Consider the following 18,053-nt stretch of genomic DNA (forward strand, 5'->3'; position numbering starts at 1 on the left):
CTGATTCATCTATTTTCTCAGGGAAGTTGGGTCGATTTCCACCTATGATGCATCAGCAGCAGGCACCCTCAGATGGCCAGACCCCTGGGGCTCGTTTCCAGAGGTCTCACCTCGCAGAAGCCTTTGCAAAGGCCAAGGGATCAGGTGGAGGCGCTGGAGCAGGAAGTGGTGGAAGAGGCCTGATGGGGCAAATTATTCCCATCTATGGTTTTGGAATTTTTTTATATATACTGTACATTCTGTTTAAGGTAAGTGGAATCATCCTGATTGTATTACATCAGTGAAAATCTATTATCATCATAATGAGAATCATTGTCAGCATTAAAACCCTTTGTATTTCAGAGTCCTTTTTCAAATCTACCGTCTCTTTAAATTTTGTCTCTTCTTTAGAAGATACTTAAGATAGCTGTTATCTCAGTTTCATAGATGAGAAAATCTTCACTCAGAACCCAAATAATTTGCCCCAGAATTCACAACTAAAAATGTAGAAGCAGGGCTTGAACCTGGATCCTTCTAATTCCTAATCCATTGAGCAATAAAGTTCAAAGCCTACCCTCTTGCTGCCCTACCTGGTTTTTTGACTGGGCATCTTTGCAAGCTGTAAAGGCATAAAGAAGTTCTAAGAAGAACTTTATCATTAGGGTTGGCATTGTGATTTCCAGGTAATCACTGAGGCCAAATAGTGACTGTGCCAACACCACTTTTTCCTCCTTTTACCAGGAGTGCTATTTTTAATGTCAGTTGGAGTAATTCGCTCAGTCGTGTCGACTCTATGACTCCATGGACTATAGTCTGCCAGGTTCCTCTGTCCATGGAATTCTCCAGGCCAGAATACTGAAATGGGTTGCCATTTCCTTCTCCAGGGGATCTTCCTGACCCAGGGATTGAACCCGGGTCTCCTGCATCGCAGGCGGGCCCTTTACCATCTGAGCCACCAGGGAAATCCTAATAGTAGTGGTTCTCCTGAAACAGAACTGCCACATCCTGAAACTAAGCCTGATATTTCCTAGTTCTGAGGAGACATGATTTGGGTCCTTTTGAAAGTAGACTCCTAATTAAGTTCCATGTCTAGGCAGGCCACAGGCCTTAGCGCTGCAAGCAGAGGAAGCAGATTCTTTTTGACCTCCTAACTCGAGTACGAGGTCACTTTTCTCCTGCCTAGGAATTCTACTGGCAGCCTAGGTTGAGTCTTCAGTGAGCATGGGCAAAGCACATGACTTGTGAAGAGAGTGTTTTCTTGTGCCTCAATAATTTTTTACTTGGGAACCTTCTGTTGGCTTTTGTTTTTTGAGGTGTTTCTCTAACGTTGCTGCTTGATTTGATTTCTCCCAACCTTTTTGTTTTTTTTTTTAATTTAATATGAGGGGTTCCGTGACTTTGAGGTTCTGAGCTGCTGTTGATGTGCTGTACCTCCTTCACTTCTCAGCTCTCAAGGGGGAAAAGTACTGCAGAGGATCGGAAGTGCTCTACTGCCACACCTGGAAACACCCACAGGAAAATTAGTGAGTGCCCTTTCAGTATTTCTTAAGTTTCATTGAGTCAGACAGCTGTAAAGCAGCCAGAGTGACAGTCTGTGGATATGCCTTAAAAGCATTTCTCAAAAGTTGTCCCAGTTTAATCGGATGGTGTTTTTACCTTAGCTGGCTTCCCTGGTGGCTCAGATGGTAAAGAATCTGCCTGCAATGGGGGAGACCTGGGTTCAATCCCTGGGTCAGGAAGATCCCCTAGAGGAGGAAATGGCAACCCACTCCAGTATTCTTGCCTGGAGAATTCCACAGATGGGGTGTAGTCCATGGGGTTGCAAAGAGTCGGACACGACTGAGCAACTAACAAACACACACTGGGAATTCTCAAAAGTTTCCATGTTGATATTGGGCTTTTAAGGGACAGACAGTTATGCAAAGTACAGAACTGTCAGTTCATTTTTTGTTAACATATATTACAAATTAATATTTTACACTTAGAATGGGTTTCTTCTCATTTCCAGACTTCAGAATATTGGCAGCAAATCTCTTTATTTCACATAGAGGAAAACTGAGGCAGTGAGATCAAGTCAGTTGCCAAAGTAAGTTATTAGATCTAGGGATAGAGTTTAATACTTCTGACTCTTGAAACATGATCATCAATTATTTATGGACCAACTAGCATATTCTATGCTCTCTGGAAAAATGAAATGTATATGGCATGACTCTTCACTCTGAGAATTTATAGTCTAGGATGAATGTTAGGAAGATACAACTGGTGAAAAGTTTATTGCCTAGAAAAAAGGGAGTTGGTGAAAGCCTTCTGGGAAATCATGTCTAGCTGTGGAGGAGGCCAGATAGGGAACTTGAGTAAGACACAGCCTGAAACAGGGCAGCTGTGTGAAAGAAGGCATGAAGAGTAGGTCAGTTAAGCTGTATTGTTGAAGGCCTTGGAGGCCAAACTATCCTGTGGATACTGAAGCCTCATCAGAGGTTTTTTAAAAGAAAGACATCATCAAAATGAAGAAAGGCTGCGCTACTGAAGCATCTGCCCTCAGCCATAGTTGCTGTTTGTATTTACTCTAGAGTCACTATGAAAATAGATATCCCAGTGGCTTCTGCATCCTGAAATCTTAAATATTCAGATTTAAGTGACTGTAATCCTTGCTGTATTCTTAATTGAGATAGCGTCTAACCAAAAGTGATGGTAAACACATCATAAAATTTTTGAAAAAGATTTGTGAGCTAAAGAGTAACAAATTCATAATGTCACATAATGCATTTAAAACAGAAAGAAGTAAATAAAATGAATTCCTAAGAGCAGCTGTCTTATGATGTAGTACCAGTTGTATCAACTTTTTACTCTTTGATTTTGAATCATACACAAAATAAAAATAACCCAAGCGTTTACATGGCACAGGTGTTAATTGGATGCAGAAAAATATGTTATAAAAGTACTAAAAAGCGCTTGAAATGTTATATTTTATAGTGACCCTCTAAATATATCTCTGTGGGATGACACTCAGATATGAAACAGAATGTCTAGATTATCTACATAATGAACAACATTTTATTTTCCTGTTGCTTTAAAGTTTATTTCATGTACTGATTGAGTGATTTACTTTTTTGTTCTCCTTTTAGGACCGTAGCATTAGTTTCAGTAGATGTGCTCCTTTCTGACCTTTTTTGAGAAGAGGGCAAGGTTACACAGTTCAAGCACAGATGACTGAAGTGGAAAACCTGGGGCACGAATGTGTCAGACCTAGTTCAAGTCTTTTTCTTTTGAAGAATTAAACTGTTATCTTCCATATGTTTTCAGATCTTAGGTACAGATGAAACAGTGCTCATTTCAAGGCTTTAATACCTTTTCTGAAGACCTTTACCAGATTTGGTACTTCATCCTCAAGTATTATTTGAATTAGAAAGATGATGTTTACCTTCATTTCTTCTTGGCTGACTGTGTAGGGCTGTGTTTTTCACTTGTAGGTGTTTCTTTGGCTGGTCCTGCTGTATTTCTGTGTGTAAGAGCGGGTGATTTATTCATCAGTTTCTCAACGTGTATCCTTTAGATCTTGGTACCTAGACCTCAGTACCCTTTGTGTCCTGATTGGATTAGGTGCACAGCCTGTCAGGCTCTTCTCTGAGTCTCAGGACCAGCCTGGATTATTGTAGAATGTCACAGCCAGCTGTGTTTCAGAAAAGAGCTTAAGGGGTTGTATATGATGGTTCTCAGATTGATGCTTATTTTTCAGCCAATTTTGAGCTTGTTCAACTGCAAGAAAAACTGAAGGAAACAGAGGAAGCCATGGAAAAATTAATCAACAGAGTGGGGCCTAATGGTGAGAGGTATGTTTTCACATAACAGGGATCAGACTGTTGCCCATTTAGAGAGTTAATTCAAAATTTTATTTTTCTTTGATTTCTGGCCCACTTGATTTCACTTTATATTATTGGTATTATTCATTTGCATATTATTTTTCATTTAACATTTCCATTTTCACACTTTCAAGTGTCATTTTCAAGAGTATATGTTCTCTGTTGTGCAACGTTATTGTGAGAGGGAGTAAATTTGTGAGTGGATGCCGCAAGGTAAAATGACTGGGTTTTAAGGAAGTCATTTCCTAGCTGTCTAAAAATGGCATTATCTTAAGTAAAACAAGAAAGCTATTAAATAGTGTGCTTTCTGTTTGAGACAAAATGGAGGAGCCCAGGTATGCTCAGAGTAGGCATTTGCTTTTTGTTGACTGTGCCAGAACAGAACTGGGTGTGTGAAGTAGGTGTCAGGAGCCAAACTAGCCCTTTAGGATGCACCATGGCGCAGACACACTCCTTTTGCTGCAAGGCTGGCTGAGGACCTGAAATGGTGGCTTTGGGGATTAGTGGAAGTTGGCATCAACTAAGAAAACGCGGGTGTAGGAACGCGAGAGAGGAGAAACCAGAATGTGAAATTGAGGACAGAGGGATTCGGTTCATGCTAGGCCTTCTGACAAGGATGGGGTAGGAACTGGGGTGAATGGCATGCAGGAGGTCCCATGCAGGAGGATGTCTTGAGAGGTCCCTCCTGTAGACTCAGGGGCTCAGTGCAGAGTCTTGGCCTCAGAAAACTGCTCTACCTTGGCCCCTTCTGTTTGCCATCCATGGTGCTGTTAGTGCCCCGTACTCTTTTTCCCTGCTTTCTGGCTCCTGCCTTGCCCATCTTTGGCTGGATATGAAAAAAGTAAACATCCTCAAATTATAGTCCCTTGGTTTGGCTTTTCGCTGCAATGTCTACATTGCTGCTGAAGTGACCTTTTTAAGAGTGATCCCTGCCTAGCTGGGCCCAGCACCCTTGACCTTCTTTTGGCCCAGAAAGCACAGTGACCATCTGGCCTTCTCCAAAGCAGTTGAGGTAGGTGTACATATCTATACATGAGTATATCTGTGTGAGTGAGTAATACTATTTGGTGTTATTAGCAGTTACTAATAACCAAGCTGTAAGCTAAATACGTACATTATCTGTTTCAGTGTTTCGTATGAATGTGACTAAACTAGTTTGTGCAACTATATGTTTCTGGCCTTTTCTGCCCTTCCCCTATACCACACAGTCTGGGTGGGCAAGTACCAGACTTTTATAGACCCTTGTGCCTCAGAAAATATCATACCCTGGCCTGGTCTGTTTGAAGCCCTGCTGCTGCTGCTGAGTCCTTCAGTCGTGTCTGACTCTGCATGACCCCATAGACGGCAGCCCACCAGGCTCCCCCATCCCTGGGATTCTCCAGGCAAGAACACTGGAGTGGGTTGCCATTTCTTCTCCAATGCGTGAGAGTGAAGTCGCTCAGTCATGTCCAACTCAGCGACCGACCCCATGAACTGCAGCCTACCAGGCTCCTCCATCCATGGGATTTTCCAGGCAAGAGTACTGGAGTGGGTCGCCATTGCCTTCTCCAGTTTGAAGCCCTAGGCAACACCTAAAGGTCAGAAAACTATCAGTGAGTATTTGTGGGCAGGGCCTCCTACCTGGGAGACCCAGTCACTTGGCCTTGGGATAAAAAACTACGTGAAGATATTTTCTCAGTATTATTCACTGCTGTTCAGACTCCCTTATCTCAGATCAAATAATGCTACCATGCATCCCATCTGTCCCATTGTCCAGGCTAGGGGTGCAGTACTGTGACTCCTAACTACTGTCTGTCCTCCTTGTGCCAGCCAGCATTGCGTCTCCACATTTCATGTGCAAAAGCAGAGGAGTTGTGTGTCTCCTCCACCACCCTGCCATCACCATTGCATATGGAGTTGTGCCATGATCACTGTTTGTGGGGCAACAGGCCCTAGCTCAGAGTATTTACTCCTTGTCAGATGCTGGAGTGGGGACTCTCTGAGGACACTTGGATTGCACTGCCTCATGTCAGCGGTTGTGTAAAATAAATATTTCCACAGTACCTATCAGGAACCAGGGATCAGCTCTCCTTTCACTCAAGAGAGCATAGCTTGTGTCTCCCTTTCCCAGATCTCATTTTCCAGTCCACAGGAGGTGACTTTCTCTCTGAAACGCCTTAATCTAAAACCTTTTATCCTTATGGGTAGGCCCTATGGGTCTTACATCTTCAAAATTGCAAGGGCTAGGTAGCCACATGTTTTATATTCTTGTCCTTTTTATATTTAAATCCTTTAACCTTAGTTTCTGTAGCATTTGTTCTTTTACAAGTCTGTGCTTCTAGGGTTATTAGAAGAGCCCAAAATAACCCAGTATTTTTTCTATCAGATCAAGATTTTGTCACATTGCCAGGCTTCTGGGGGTCAAGGAGAGGATTGAAGACAAAGAAGACATGTTCATTTGCAGCCTTCCAAGTCCTTTTATATAATATCACTCCATAACTGTAAGATTTTACTTAAAATTCCCAATATATGCCACTTCTAATACTTTACTTAGTGCTTATGAAAGAATCAAAATATGGGAAAACTTTTCAGACAGCTTTCCCCTGTGAGCAATATAAGTCTGCACACATTTTAAAATAATTAGGCCTCCTAGAAGGTTGGTATTGAGCCATGTTATGTCTGATATTAAGCAAACTCTCTAGTCCTGGGACACAAAGACTAAGGAAAGGATCTCGGAACCAGAACTGAGGTGTCCTTATTTCTGTCCTTGTGATCAGCAAAATTTCCTTCCTGGAGCAGCATATTCAGCTGTAATTATTTTCCTAGAAGCATGGAGCGCCCCGAGAGGAGACATGAGGGTGCAACCTCTGGCAGCAGACACCTTGGCAGGCATGTTGTATATGTGGGACTGCACGTTTCTGGCAGGCATCGTTGGGATATAAACTCTGCGAGGACAGGCTTAGTCTCTTGTCTGTTCACTGCGTTCACATAGTAGGTACTAAGTAAATACTTGCCATTGAAAGAGTATATAGTCACTTTTGAGGTGAGCATTTGTACTTATCATGGTAGAAGAGTAAATGCTACCCGTTCCCTGTTGACATCCTTCTCTTCCTTTCCTGATCTTTGTACTCAGAGTTCTGTAGGACATGTCACATAGATAGCTGCTCTTTTCCTCATCAGACAGTAAATGTCCTTTGAGTGAATGAACATCCAAAACAGAGCTCATCATCTGCCCACAGATGAGCCTATTCTACCTGTAATGTTCCCTGTCTCAGCAAAGAGCTCCACCAGCTACTTAGTTGCCCCAAAGAGAAATTAAATGTCATCTTAGATTCATCTTTTCTTCACTTCTCATATGTCATTAATTACCTGTCCTGTCATTTCTTCCTGGTTAATAAGTGTCTCCTTGCAAAACATTCTAAACTCTGCCAGGGCAGGAATCCTTCTTATTCCTGGTGCCTAGCACAGGACAGCAGTAGGCTCTAGAAAAGTATTAGTTGAAATGGAAGAATGAGTGAGAGAATGGAGAATGCCTTAACTTTTTCCTTAAAGAAATTGGTGTCTTTTAATTTTTTTTTTTTTGGTCCATGTTGTGTGCTATGTAAGATCTTAGTTCCCTGACCAGGGATTGAACCTGGGTCCCCTGTATTGAGATTATGGAGTCTTTGGACTGTCAGGGAAGTCCTGAGAATGCCTTTACTTTTGACGTAGGTCAGAACTAACTCATGTGGTTTCTTTTCCTCTAATTTGCCTCCCTTCACTTTCTGCTTTCCAAACCAGTGGATTACATCTTTCAGCCTTTCATTAGGTCCCTGTTGCTTTTGATTAAGAGTAGAATGTTTTACATGACTTACATAGTCTGGGCTCTGCATATCTCAGTTGCTTTATCTTTCCCCATTACTCTTTCTCCATGTCTGTGATCCAGCCACACTGAATACGTGGTTTTCCTCTGAAGTACCTGTGCATTTTTGCTTCTAGGACTTTGCATATACTTTTTCCCTTGGCTTGTGTGTTGCCCCAACCCCCTCCCCACAGACACTTATTTTATTTCTTAGTTGTCTTAGAGGTCTCAACTTAGTCATCATTTCCTCTGAGAGCTTTTCCCTGGACCCACAACTTGGTTAGGTGTTCCTCCTACATGCTCCCAGGCCACCTATGTTTACTGGATATTGTAAGCATCGTGTTACTTCCTAATCTTTTGTTAACTTTTCTGGCTTCCCTAATGCCTTATAACCTTCTTGAGAATAGGGAATTTTCATTATTCAGACTTGCATTCCTAATGCTGGCACATTTGACAGTGTCTGTACATGTTAAAAGAATGAATGAGGTAGATGTAAAGAAAGTACTTTAAAGCAGACATTTTCAGCAACAATTAGAATATTTTTGGTACCTATTTTGATTTGTACAACCCTCTATGGTTGTCAGTTGCAAGTATTATTTTCTCTGTAAGGCACTGCATCTCAGAGAGAAGAGGTGTGCTCTAGGAGTGTGTATTAGTTTTCTGTGGCTGCTGTAATGAATTATCCTGACCTTAATGCCTTAAAACAACACACATGGTTATCTTACAGTTCTGTATGTTAGAAGTCCTACATTGGGCTAAAATCAAGGTGTTAGCCAGACTTTTCCCTGCATTCTAGAGGCTCTGGGGTACAATCTTTCCTCGCCTTTTCCAGATTTTAGAAGCTGCCCATATTCCTTGGCTCATGAACTCTTTACTTTTCACAGCCAGCAACAGTGAGTTGAGACTTTAGCTTCTTCTGCCTTCCCCTTCTACTTTTAAGGACCTTCATAAATGCATTGTGTCCTCCCAGATAATCCAGAATACAGCCCAGACTGGTAGGAATATTATAGCATCAACCAAAATAAAGCACAGAAGAATGAAGATAAGGCTTTGCAATATGAGTCATGAGTTCAGCTTTGAGTATGGTTGAAGAAACATCAGAGCATCCGTGTATTGTACATGGATGGCTGAGTCCCTTCACTGTCCACCTGAAACTATCACAACATTGTTAATCGGCTCTGCTGCTGAGTCGCTTCAGTCGTGTCCGACTCTGTGCGACCCCATAGACGGCAGCCCACCAGGCTCCCCCGTCCCTGGGATTCTCCAGGCAAGAACACTGGAGTGGGTTGCCATTTCCTCCTCCAATGCATGAAAGGGAAAAGTGAAAGTGAAGTCGTTCAGTCGTGTCCAACTCTTCGCAACCCCATGGGCTGCAGCCTACCAGGCTCCTCCGTCCATGGGATTTTCCAGGCAAGAGTACTGGAGTGGGGTGCCATCGCCTTCTCTACCCCAATACAAAATGATATGTTTGAAAAGAAAAAAATAAACAGAACGTCCATGTATGATATATAGCAGCAATAGTAAATTGGGGTATTGTGGTCAGAACAAAGGACTCAAGTTCGGAAGTGTCCATTTGGCTGGGAGTATGAGGGGGAAAAGATGAGATTACCAAATCCTTGAAGCATGTTATGGCATGTGGCCATTGCCAGCAGTCTTCTGCTGGTCTGATTTCTTTTCTCATTTGAGTGATGTTGTAAGACACTGTTTCATTCTGTGTTTAACTCTTGGATTCAGAACTTGATGACTCCTCGGAGTTTTGAAGCATTCAAAAGTCTGAGTTGTCTCCCAACTTGACCTTTTATTTTTCTAACATCTTGGAATCAGCCATACCCAGCCTCGCCTAGCTCACCTGTTCGTGCAGTTGCTAATGATCCTGGGCCACTAGGACATGGTTTTGAAGGGTGAATTTAAGATTAGCTTTAGTATAGTGACAAGGCCTCCAAGTAGAAATGCCCAGGAGGTAACTGGAGTTATGAGACTGGCCTTTGTGTGAGAAGTCAAGATTAGAGGTAGAGTCTGAGCATCATGTATGTAGAGGTGATGGTTTAGTCTGTGAATTGGGTCTGCTTCCTGAGGACATGCCTATAGGAGTGGATAAACAGGAGCCCTAGGATTCAGCCTTCAGGAAAACCATGTTGTAGGAGGAGGACATTTCAAGGAGAAGATGGGCTGTAGTACAGAGAAGTCAAGAAGAATGAAATGTGATAAAAAGACTTTTGGACTTAAGAGTAAAGTGGTCGTTGGAGAATTCCTTAGTGGTTCAGGGGTTAGGACTCCATGCTTCCATTGCAATGAGTACAGGTTTGATCCCTGGTTGGGGAAATAAGGTCCTGTGTGCTGTGTGACAAAAGGGACAAAAAATAAAGTGGTCATTGATTTTCACAAGGTTTGGTAAAATGATGGAGTGGCAGCCAGATTTCAGGGAGGTAAAAGAAAATGGATGGTGAGGAAGTGGGGACCAGTCAAGCGAACACATTTATTGAGCACTTAAAATGTTCATGGCAGTGTGCCTATACTGTAGTGAACTTTATCTCTGACATCCAGGATTATCAAACCAAATTGAGACAATGAGGAATCCATGAAAGTGCTTATTGCAGTAAATTCAGAAGATGTAAAGTGGACCATGATTAATTGCCTAATGCATGATGCAGACACTGAGTACATTTGAGGACACTTTAGTTTGGAAATCTCTAAGCAAGCTTCTCTCTCCTGTTTCTGCTTTTCTTAGCCTACCCATATCCCTTTAAATTAAGGGCTCTGATTTTCCGTGAATTAGAAAACAAAGTCAAGATTGTTGTATTCAGTAAAAATCAGAATGTACTAAGTACAGTCCAGAGAAGTACATGTGCAATGTGTCGTGATAATCACGTAGGCTCTTTGAGCTAAGGGTGACCCAGCTGCCCCAGAAGCCTCCCACAAAATGAGTTGTCATAACAATAAGAGTTAGGGGTTATGGAACAGATGCGTAGTTAAGGTGAGTCAGGTCTCCTCTGCTGATGGAAAGTATAAAGCAGCTGTTCACATCCATATAGAACAGACAGGCTGTCCTCAGTTCATGGCTTTGAGACCATTTATTGTAGAAAAAGTGGAGCTCCTGGGGTTTTTATTTTCCTCCCACTGAGATTTGTAAAAATGTTGCACCTGCATTTTCCTCAGTTAACATCTTAATGTTGACAGGACAAGCAGTTTTTTCTTCTTACCTGTTAGTCATTAAGGGTAACATAATGTAGGTTAAATGTAAAAAGAAACGTAGGCTCGGGACTGGGAAAGACTGATGACACCTCCATGAGGCTGGTACAGAATATATCATTTTTTCCTCTTCATGGGTGTTATATTGACTTCGAGTGCTTTGGGGTTTTAAGAGGAGAATAAGTAGCCTCTGTTAAATCCTGCCAGTAGATAAAACTGGTCCCAAAGCAGACAATTCTCAGTCTTCTGAGTGGGGCCTTGCCTGCCTGTCGATACGACGCAGCGCTTCCCTCTCAAATAGTCACATGTTATCCTTGAGCCTCATCTTACTCATGCAGGCATTTCCCCAGAGCCAACACAGGTGAATGAGGGGGTCACATACAGGTTTTCTTAAACTGTGGAACTTGAGCACTGTGCTTCAAGAATTGCACCGAATGTTATTACAACTTAGGAGACTAGTTTTAAGTAGAGTGCTGACATTAACTAACAGTGAATAAATATATAATTTCTTCTCCATGGGCCTCAGTTTCCCCAATTCCTTTGGTCTAGATGATTTTTCAGAATGATCCAACTCTCACATTTTAGGATATGTCTTTATTTCTGCACAAGTAGGTTCAGTCTGGCAATTCTAGGGTTGGTCTGAGATCAGATCAGATCAGTCGCTCAGTCGTGTCCGACTCTTTGCGACCCCATGAATTGCAGCACACCAGGCCTCCCTGTCCATCACCAACTCCTGGAGTTCACTCAGACTCACGTCCATCGAGTCAGTGATGCCATCCAGCCATCTCATCCTCTGTCGTCCCCTTCTCCTCCTGCCCCCAATCCCTCCCAGCATCAGAATCTTTTCCAATGAGTCAACTCTTCGCATGAGGTGGCCAAAGTACTGGAGTTTCAGCTTTAGCATCATTCCTTCCAAAGAAATCCCAGGGCTGATCTCCTTCAGAATGGACTGGTTGGATCTCCTTGCAGTCCAAGGGACTCTCAAGAGTCTTCTCCAACACCACAGTTCAAAAGCATCAATTCTTCGGCGCTCAGCCTTCTTCACAGTCCAACTCTCACATCCATACATGACCACTGGAAAAACCATAGCCTTGACTAGACGAACCTTTGTTGGCAAAGTAATGTCTCTGCTTTTGAACATGCTATGTAGGTTGGTCATAACTTTCCTTCCAAGGAGTAAGCGTCTTTTAATTTCATGGCTGCAGTCACCATCTGCAGTGATTTTGGAGCCCAGAAAAATAAAGTCTGACATTGTACAGGAGACAGGGATCAAGACCATTCCCATAGAAAAGAAATGCAAAAAAGCAAAATGGCTGTCTGGGGAGGCCTACAAATAGCTGTGAAAAGAGAAGCGAAAAGCAAAGGAGAAAAGGAAAGATAAAAACATCTGAATGCAGAGTTCCAAAGAATAGCAAGAAGAGATAAGAAAGCCTTCTTCAGTGATCAATGCAAAGACATAGAGGAAAACAACAGAATGGGAAAGACTAGGGATCTCTTCAGGAAAATCAGAGATACCAAAGGAACATTTCATGCAAAGATGAGCTTGATAAAGGACAGAAATGGTATGGACCTAACAGAAGCAGAAGATATTAAGAAGAGATGGCAAGAATACACAGAAGAACTGTACAAAAAAGATCTTCACGACCCAGATAATCACGATGGTGTGATCACTGACCTAGAGCCAGACATCCTGGAATGTGAAGTCAAGTGGGCCTTAGAAAGCATCACTATGAGCAAAGCTAGTGGAGGTGATGGAATTCCAGTTGAGCTGTTCCAAATCCTGAAAGATGATGCTGTGAAAGTGCTGCACTCAATATGCCAGCAAATTTGGAAAACTCAGCAGTGGCCACAGGACTGGAAAAGGTCAGTTTTCATTCCAGTCCCAAAGAAAGGCAATGCCAAAGAATGCTCAAACTACCGCACAATTGCACTCATCTCACACGCTAGTAAAGTAATGCTCACAATTCTCCAAGCCAGGCTTCAGCAATGTGTGAACCATGAACTTCCTGATGTTCAAGCTGGTTTTAGAAAAGGCAGAGGAACCAGAGATCAAATTGCCAACATCTGCTGGATCATGGAAAAAGCAAGAGAATTCCAGAAAAACATCTATTTCTGCTTTATTGACTATGCCAAAGCCTTTGACTGTGTGGATCACAATAAACTGTGGAAAATTCTGAAAGAGATGGGAATACCAGACCACCTGATCTGCTTCTTGAGAAATTTGTATGCAGGTCAGGAAGCAACAGTTAGAACTGGACATGGAACCACAGACTGGTTCCAAATAGGAAAAGGAGTTCGTCAAGGCTGTATATTGTCACCCTGTTTATTTAACTTATATGCAGAGTACATCATGAGAAACGCTAGACTGGAAGAAACACAAGCTGGAATCAAGATTGCCGGGAGAAATATCAATAACCTCAGATATGCAGATGACACCACCCTTATGGCAGAAAGTGAAGAGGAACTCAAAAGCCTCTTGATGAAAGTGAAAGAGGAGAGTGAAAAAGTTGGCTTAAAGCTCAACATTCATAAAACGAAGATCCTGGCATCCGGTCCCACCACTTCATGGGAAATAGATGGGGAAACAGTGGAAACAGTGTCAGACTTTATTTTTCTGGGCTCCAAAATCACTGCAGATGGTGACTGCAGCCATGAAATTAAAAGACACTTACTCCTTGGAAGGAAAGTTATGACCAACCTACATAGCATGTTCAAAAGCAGAGACATTACTTTGCCAACAAAGGTTCGTCAAGTCAGCCTAGTAGCGTATTTTTCTCTCATTGAGGCAAGTGCTCTAGCATGTTTTCTTTTGATGACATTACTGCAGAGAAAAGTGGCTTGTAGTAATGGAGTAATGTAAGTAATGGTGAAACTGCTTGAGGATAGGGAATCGGGGCAGTGAGGTGTACTGTGAAAGAATCTGAAGGCGGAGACTTCTGGAGTCTTGTCCCAGAACTGACATTAAATCATTCTGGGACCTCGGACAATCACTTGCTCTGTTCTGGGCCCTAGTTTTCCCATTTATAAAATCAAAACATTGAACTAACATCTCTGGTTCCCATCTGTGCAGTTCCAGAATCAACTCCTAGAGTAATTATCTGTTGCTATTGAACTTCCTATTCTAGAGTCCAGACAGATCATAGTAATGTTTATGTTCATCGCCTAGGAGTATTTGCTACTAACTAGCTGGATTGTCTGCTGTTTCTAAGCAGAGCACAGACTGTGACTTCTGACCAAGAAAAACGATTGCTGCATCAGCTCCGAGAAATCACCAGGGTCATGAAAGAAGGAAAATTCATTGATAGATCCACTCCAGAGAAAGAAGCTGAGGAGGCCCCTTATATGGAAGACTGGGAAGGTAAACAGTGTTTTCTTATTTCTTTGTTAACCATCAGTCCAGAAAAGAGACCAACAGACTTTTTAAAATAAGCTTTATTACTGAGTTATAAGATATACAGAGTTCATCAATTTTAAGTGTATGGTTGGATAAGTTTTGACAGATATATAGAGTTGTATAATCATATCACAGTCATGAAATAGTCATGATACTTCCATCGTCGCAGAAAGTTACCATTGCCTTTGCTGCTAATCCCCTTCTGCCCTGGCAACAGCTGAACTGCTTTCTGTCCCTCTAGCTTTACCTTTTCCGTATAAACGGGTCATCCTGCACATGTTCTTTTGTATTCTGGCTTCACTGATTTAGTGTAATGCTTCTGAGCTTCATGTGTTGAGTGTATTAGCAGTTCTTTCTTCTAATTGCAGAGTAGTGTTCTGTTGTCTGGGTAGAGTTTGTTTCTCCATTCACCAGTTTAGGAACTTTTGGGCTGCCAACTTTGAGCTATTATGAATCAAGCTGTTGTGAACTTTTGCATACACATTTTTATTGGAACATATATTTGTATTTATTTTGGTATATCTCTAAGAATGAAATTTTTGGGTTTTATATGTGTGTGTTCAACTTTGGAAAGTAGGTTGATTATTCTAAAATTGTTCTAAAATTTTGCTTTCCCATTTTGCAGTGTATGAGAATTGCAGTCACTCCACATCCCTGGTATCACTTGGCATCATCAGTCTTTTTAATTTTAGCTATTCTACTGAGTGTGTAGTGGTGTCTAGCTTGTGACTGTGGTATCAGTTTCCCTGGCAACTAGTGGTGGTGAACATCTTTCAGTACTTATTTGTCATCTGTGTGTCTTTGGTGAAGTGTTCGTTCACACTGTGTGCCACTTTCTTGAGTTGGTCATATTTGTATTGAGTTGCAAGAGTTTCTTCTATATTCTGGATATAAGTTGTCAGTTATGAATTTTGCAAATATTTTCTCTTGATTTGTGATTTGCCTTTTAATTTCCTTAGTGGCATCTTTCAAAGACCAGAAGTTTTTTTTTTTTTTTTCCATTTTGATGGAGTGCAGTTTATCATTTTCTCTTTTATGATTCACTTTATTTGTGACCTTTTAAGAAATCCTTGCCTTACTCAAAGTTACCTAAGTCTTCTGCCTTCTTCTAGAATTGTATGGTTTTAGCTCTTACATTTAGGCCTATGATCTGTTTTTTAGTTTTTGTATATGGTGTGCAGTATCAGGATGAGGTTAATATTTTTCCATATTGATATTCTATTGTTCCAGTTTATTTTGTTATATTTAATTATCTTGGTGTGTTGGTTGGAAATCAACCAACCCTTCCCTTTTGGAAAATGGAAAAATCATTTAACCACATATAGGTGGGTGTATTCTGGATTTTCTGTTCTGTTTCATTGATCTTTGTGTGTATACTTATACTGATATCACAGTGTCTTTATATTGTCTTGAAATCTGGTAAGGCAAGTTCTTCAGCTGTTTTCTTCCAAAATCATTTTTGTAATTCTGGGCCCTTCACATTTTCATATAAATTTAAAATCAGTATGTTCAGTCGCTCAGTCATGTCCGATTCTTTGTGACCCCATGGGCTGCAGCACACCAGGCCTCCCTGTCCATCACCAACTCCTGGAGTTTACCCAAACTCATGTCCATCGAGTCAGTGATGCCATCCAGCCATCCTCTGTCATCCTCTTCTCCTCCCGCTTTCAGTCTTTCCCAGTATCAGGGTCTTTTCCAATGAGTCACCTCTTCGCATCAGGTGGCCAAAGTATTGGAGTTTCAGCTTCAACATCAGTCCTTCCAATGAATATTCAGGACTGATTTCCTTTAAGATTGTCTGGTTGGATCTCCTTGCAATCCAAGGGACTCTCAAGAGTCTTCTCCAACACCGCAGTTCAAAAGCATCAATTCTTCAGTGCTCAGCCTTCTTCACAGTCCAACTCTCACATCCATACATGACCACAGGAAAAAACCATAGCCTTGACTAGATGAACCTTTGTTGGCAAAGTAATGTCTCTGCTTTTGAACATGCTATGTAGGTTGGTCATAACTTTCCTTCCAAGGAGTAAGCGTCTTTTAATTTCATGGCTGCAGTCACCATCTGCAGTGATTTTGGAGCCCCCAAAAATAAAGTCAGCCACTGTTTCCACTGTTTCTCCATCTATTTGCCATGAAGTGATGGGACCAGATGCCATGATCTTTGTTTTCTCAATGTTGAGCTTTAAGCCAACTTTTTCACTCTCCTCTTTCACTTTCATCAAGGGGCTCTATGTTACTTTCTACAAAAAAAAAGCCTGATGGGATTTTGATTGGCATTGTATTGATTCTTTAGATCAGTTTGGAAAAGTTGACATTATAACGATAAATCCATTAACATTTTTATCTTTCCATTTTTAGATCTTGAGTTTCTCAGCAGTGTTTTATAGTTTTCAGTATTTAGGTCTTGTACATGTTTTGTAAATTTATCCTTAATGTTCATATTTTTGATATCATAAGTGATATTTAAAATTTTTTAAATTGCTTATTGCTATCTGCGTAGAAACACTATTTTTGTTTTCTGATCTTGTATCCTGTGACTTTCTTAAACACAAAGTAGCTTCCTTTTTTTTTTCTTCAGATTTTTTAAGATTCAATTTCTTTAAACTTGCTATGTAGACAGTCTCAAATTATTTATATAAGACAGTTTTACTTCTTTTTGCTATATAGGTCTTTTCTTTTTCTTGGCTTACTGCACTGGCTAGAACCTCTTTGCACAATATTGAACAGAAGTGGCGAAAACAAACATCCTTGCTTTCCTGATATTAGGTAGAAAGTGCTCACACATTCTCCATTAATATGATGTGAGCTCTTGGTTTATCATGGATGTTCTTTTTCAGTTGAGGAAGCTTCCTTCTAGTTTTACTTTGCTGAGAGTTTTTCATAATGTATGGGTGTTAAGATTTTATGAATGCTTTTTGTTAATCATATGAACTGATCATATTATTTTTCTGTTTTGGTGACTTAAGTTAGTGAATTATGCTGATTTCTTTTGTAAAGAAGAGTTTGTGTAGGATTACTTGTTTGTTCCTTAAATGTCTGGCAGATTTCTCCAGTGATACCATCTGGGCCTGGAGTTTTCTTTGTGGCAAGACTTATATGACTGAATTTAATTTCTTAACATGAATTGCACTGTATCAGTTTATTTCTTCTTGAGTGAACTTTGATAGATTGTATCTTTCAATGAGTTTACATATTTTATTCTCATTATCAAATTTATTAGTATAAAATTATTTATAATATTCCCTTATTTATTTAACATGTGTAAGGTCTATAAGGATGTGTCCTATTCTTCTCCTGATATAGGTAATTGGGCCTTTGTGTAATTTTTTTTTCCTGATTAGACTCATCAGAGGTTTATCAACACTGTTGATCTTTTCAAGAACTATACTGTGGTTTGGGTTTTTTATTTCCTATTTCATTGATTTCTATGGCTCACTTAGGGTTTGACATTCTTTTTCTAGTTTCTCAAGGTGGAAGCTTAGATCCTTGATCTATTTTTGGCCATTGTTTCATTAATGAGATAGTTCTCTTGAGCTTCTGTGCTCTCTTGATTCTCTGGTTGCATGTTTGTTAGATTTTTTTATATTGTTGCACAGATCACATATGGCCTCTTTTTTTTTTTTTTTTTTCCTCTTCAGTCTTTTGTTTCCACCATGCTTGATTTTGGATCGTTTTCCTATGTCTTCAGCTTTATTAATCTTTTTTCCCAGTATATAATCTGCTCTTAGTCTCATTCAGTGTGTTTTTAATCTCAGATATTGTATTTTCATCTCTCGAAGTTCTCTTTGGGTTTTTTTATGTCTTTCATCTC

At 40.8% G+C, this 18,053-nt stretch overlaps 1 protein-coding gene across 8 annotated transcripts in view; it reads left to right on the plus strand.

The window, feature by feature from the left end:
* RIC3 (RIC3 acetylcholine receptor chaperone) overlaps nt 1-18,053 on the plus strand; it is a 61,458-nt gene that overhangs the window by 33,814 nt on the left and 9,591 nt on the right. For 3 of the 8 annotated variants that reach the window (XM_019975333.2, XM_070803720.1, XM_070803718.1), the window contains exons 2-5: nt 22-248; nt 1,427-1,502; nt 3,716-3,809; nt 14,058-14,206. In XM_019975333.2, the coding sequence (XP_019830892.2) occupies nt 22-248; nt 1,427-1,502; nt 3,716-3,809; nt 14,058-14,206 (546 nt within the window). Of the gene's footprint in view, nt 1-21; nt 249-1,364; nt 1,503-1,987; nt 2,066-3,715; nt 3,810-14,057; nt 14,207-18,053 lie in introns of those variants that run through there. The other 5 variants (XM_019975334.2, XM_070803719.1, XM_070803721.1 and 2 more) reach the window with 4 other exon arrangements.

Source organism: Bos indicus, chromosome 15 (assembly GCF_029378745.1).
Source record: "Bos indicus isolate NIAB-ARS_2022 breed Sahiwal x Tharparkar chromosome 15, NIAB-ARS_B.indTharparkar_mat_pri_1.0, whole genome shotgun sequence".
Lineage (NCBI taxonomy): Eukaryota > Metazoa > Chordata > Mammalia > Artiodactyla > Bovidae > Bos > Bos indicus.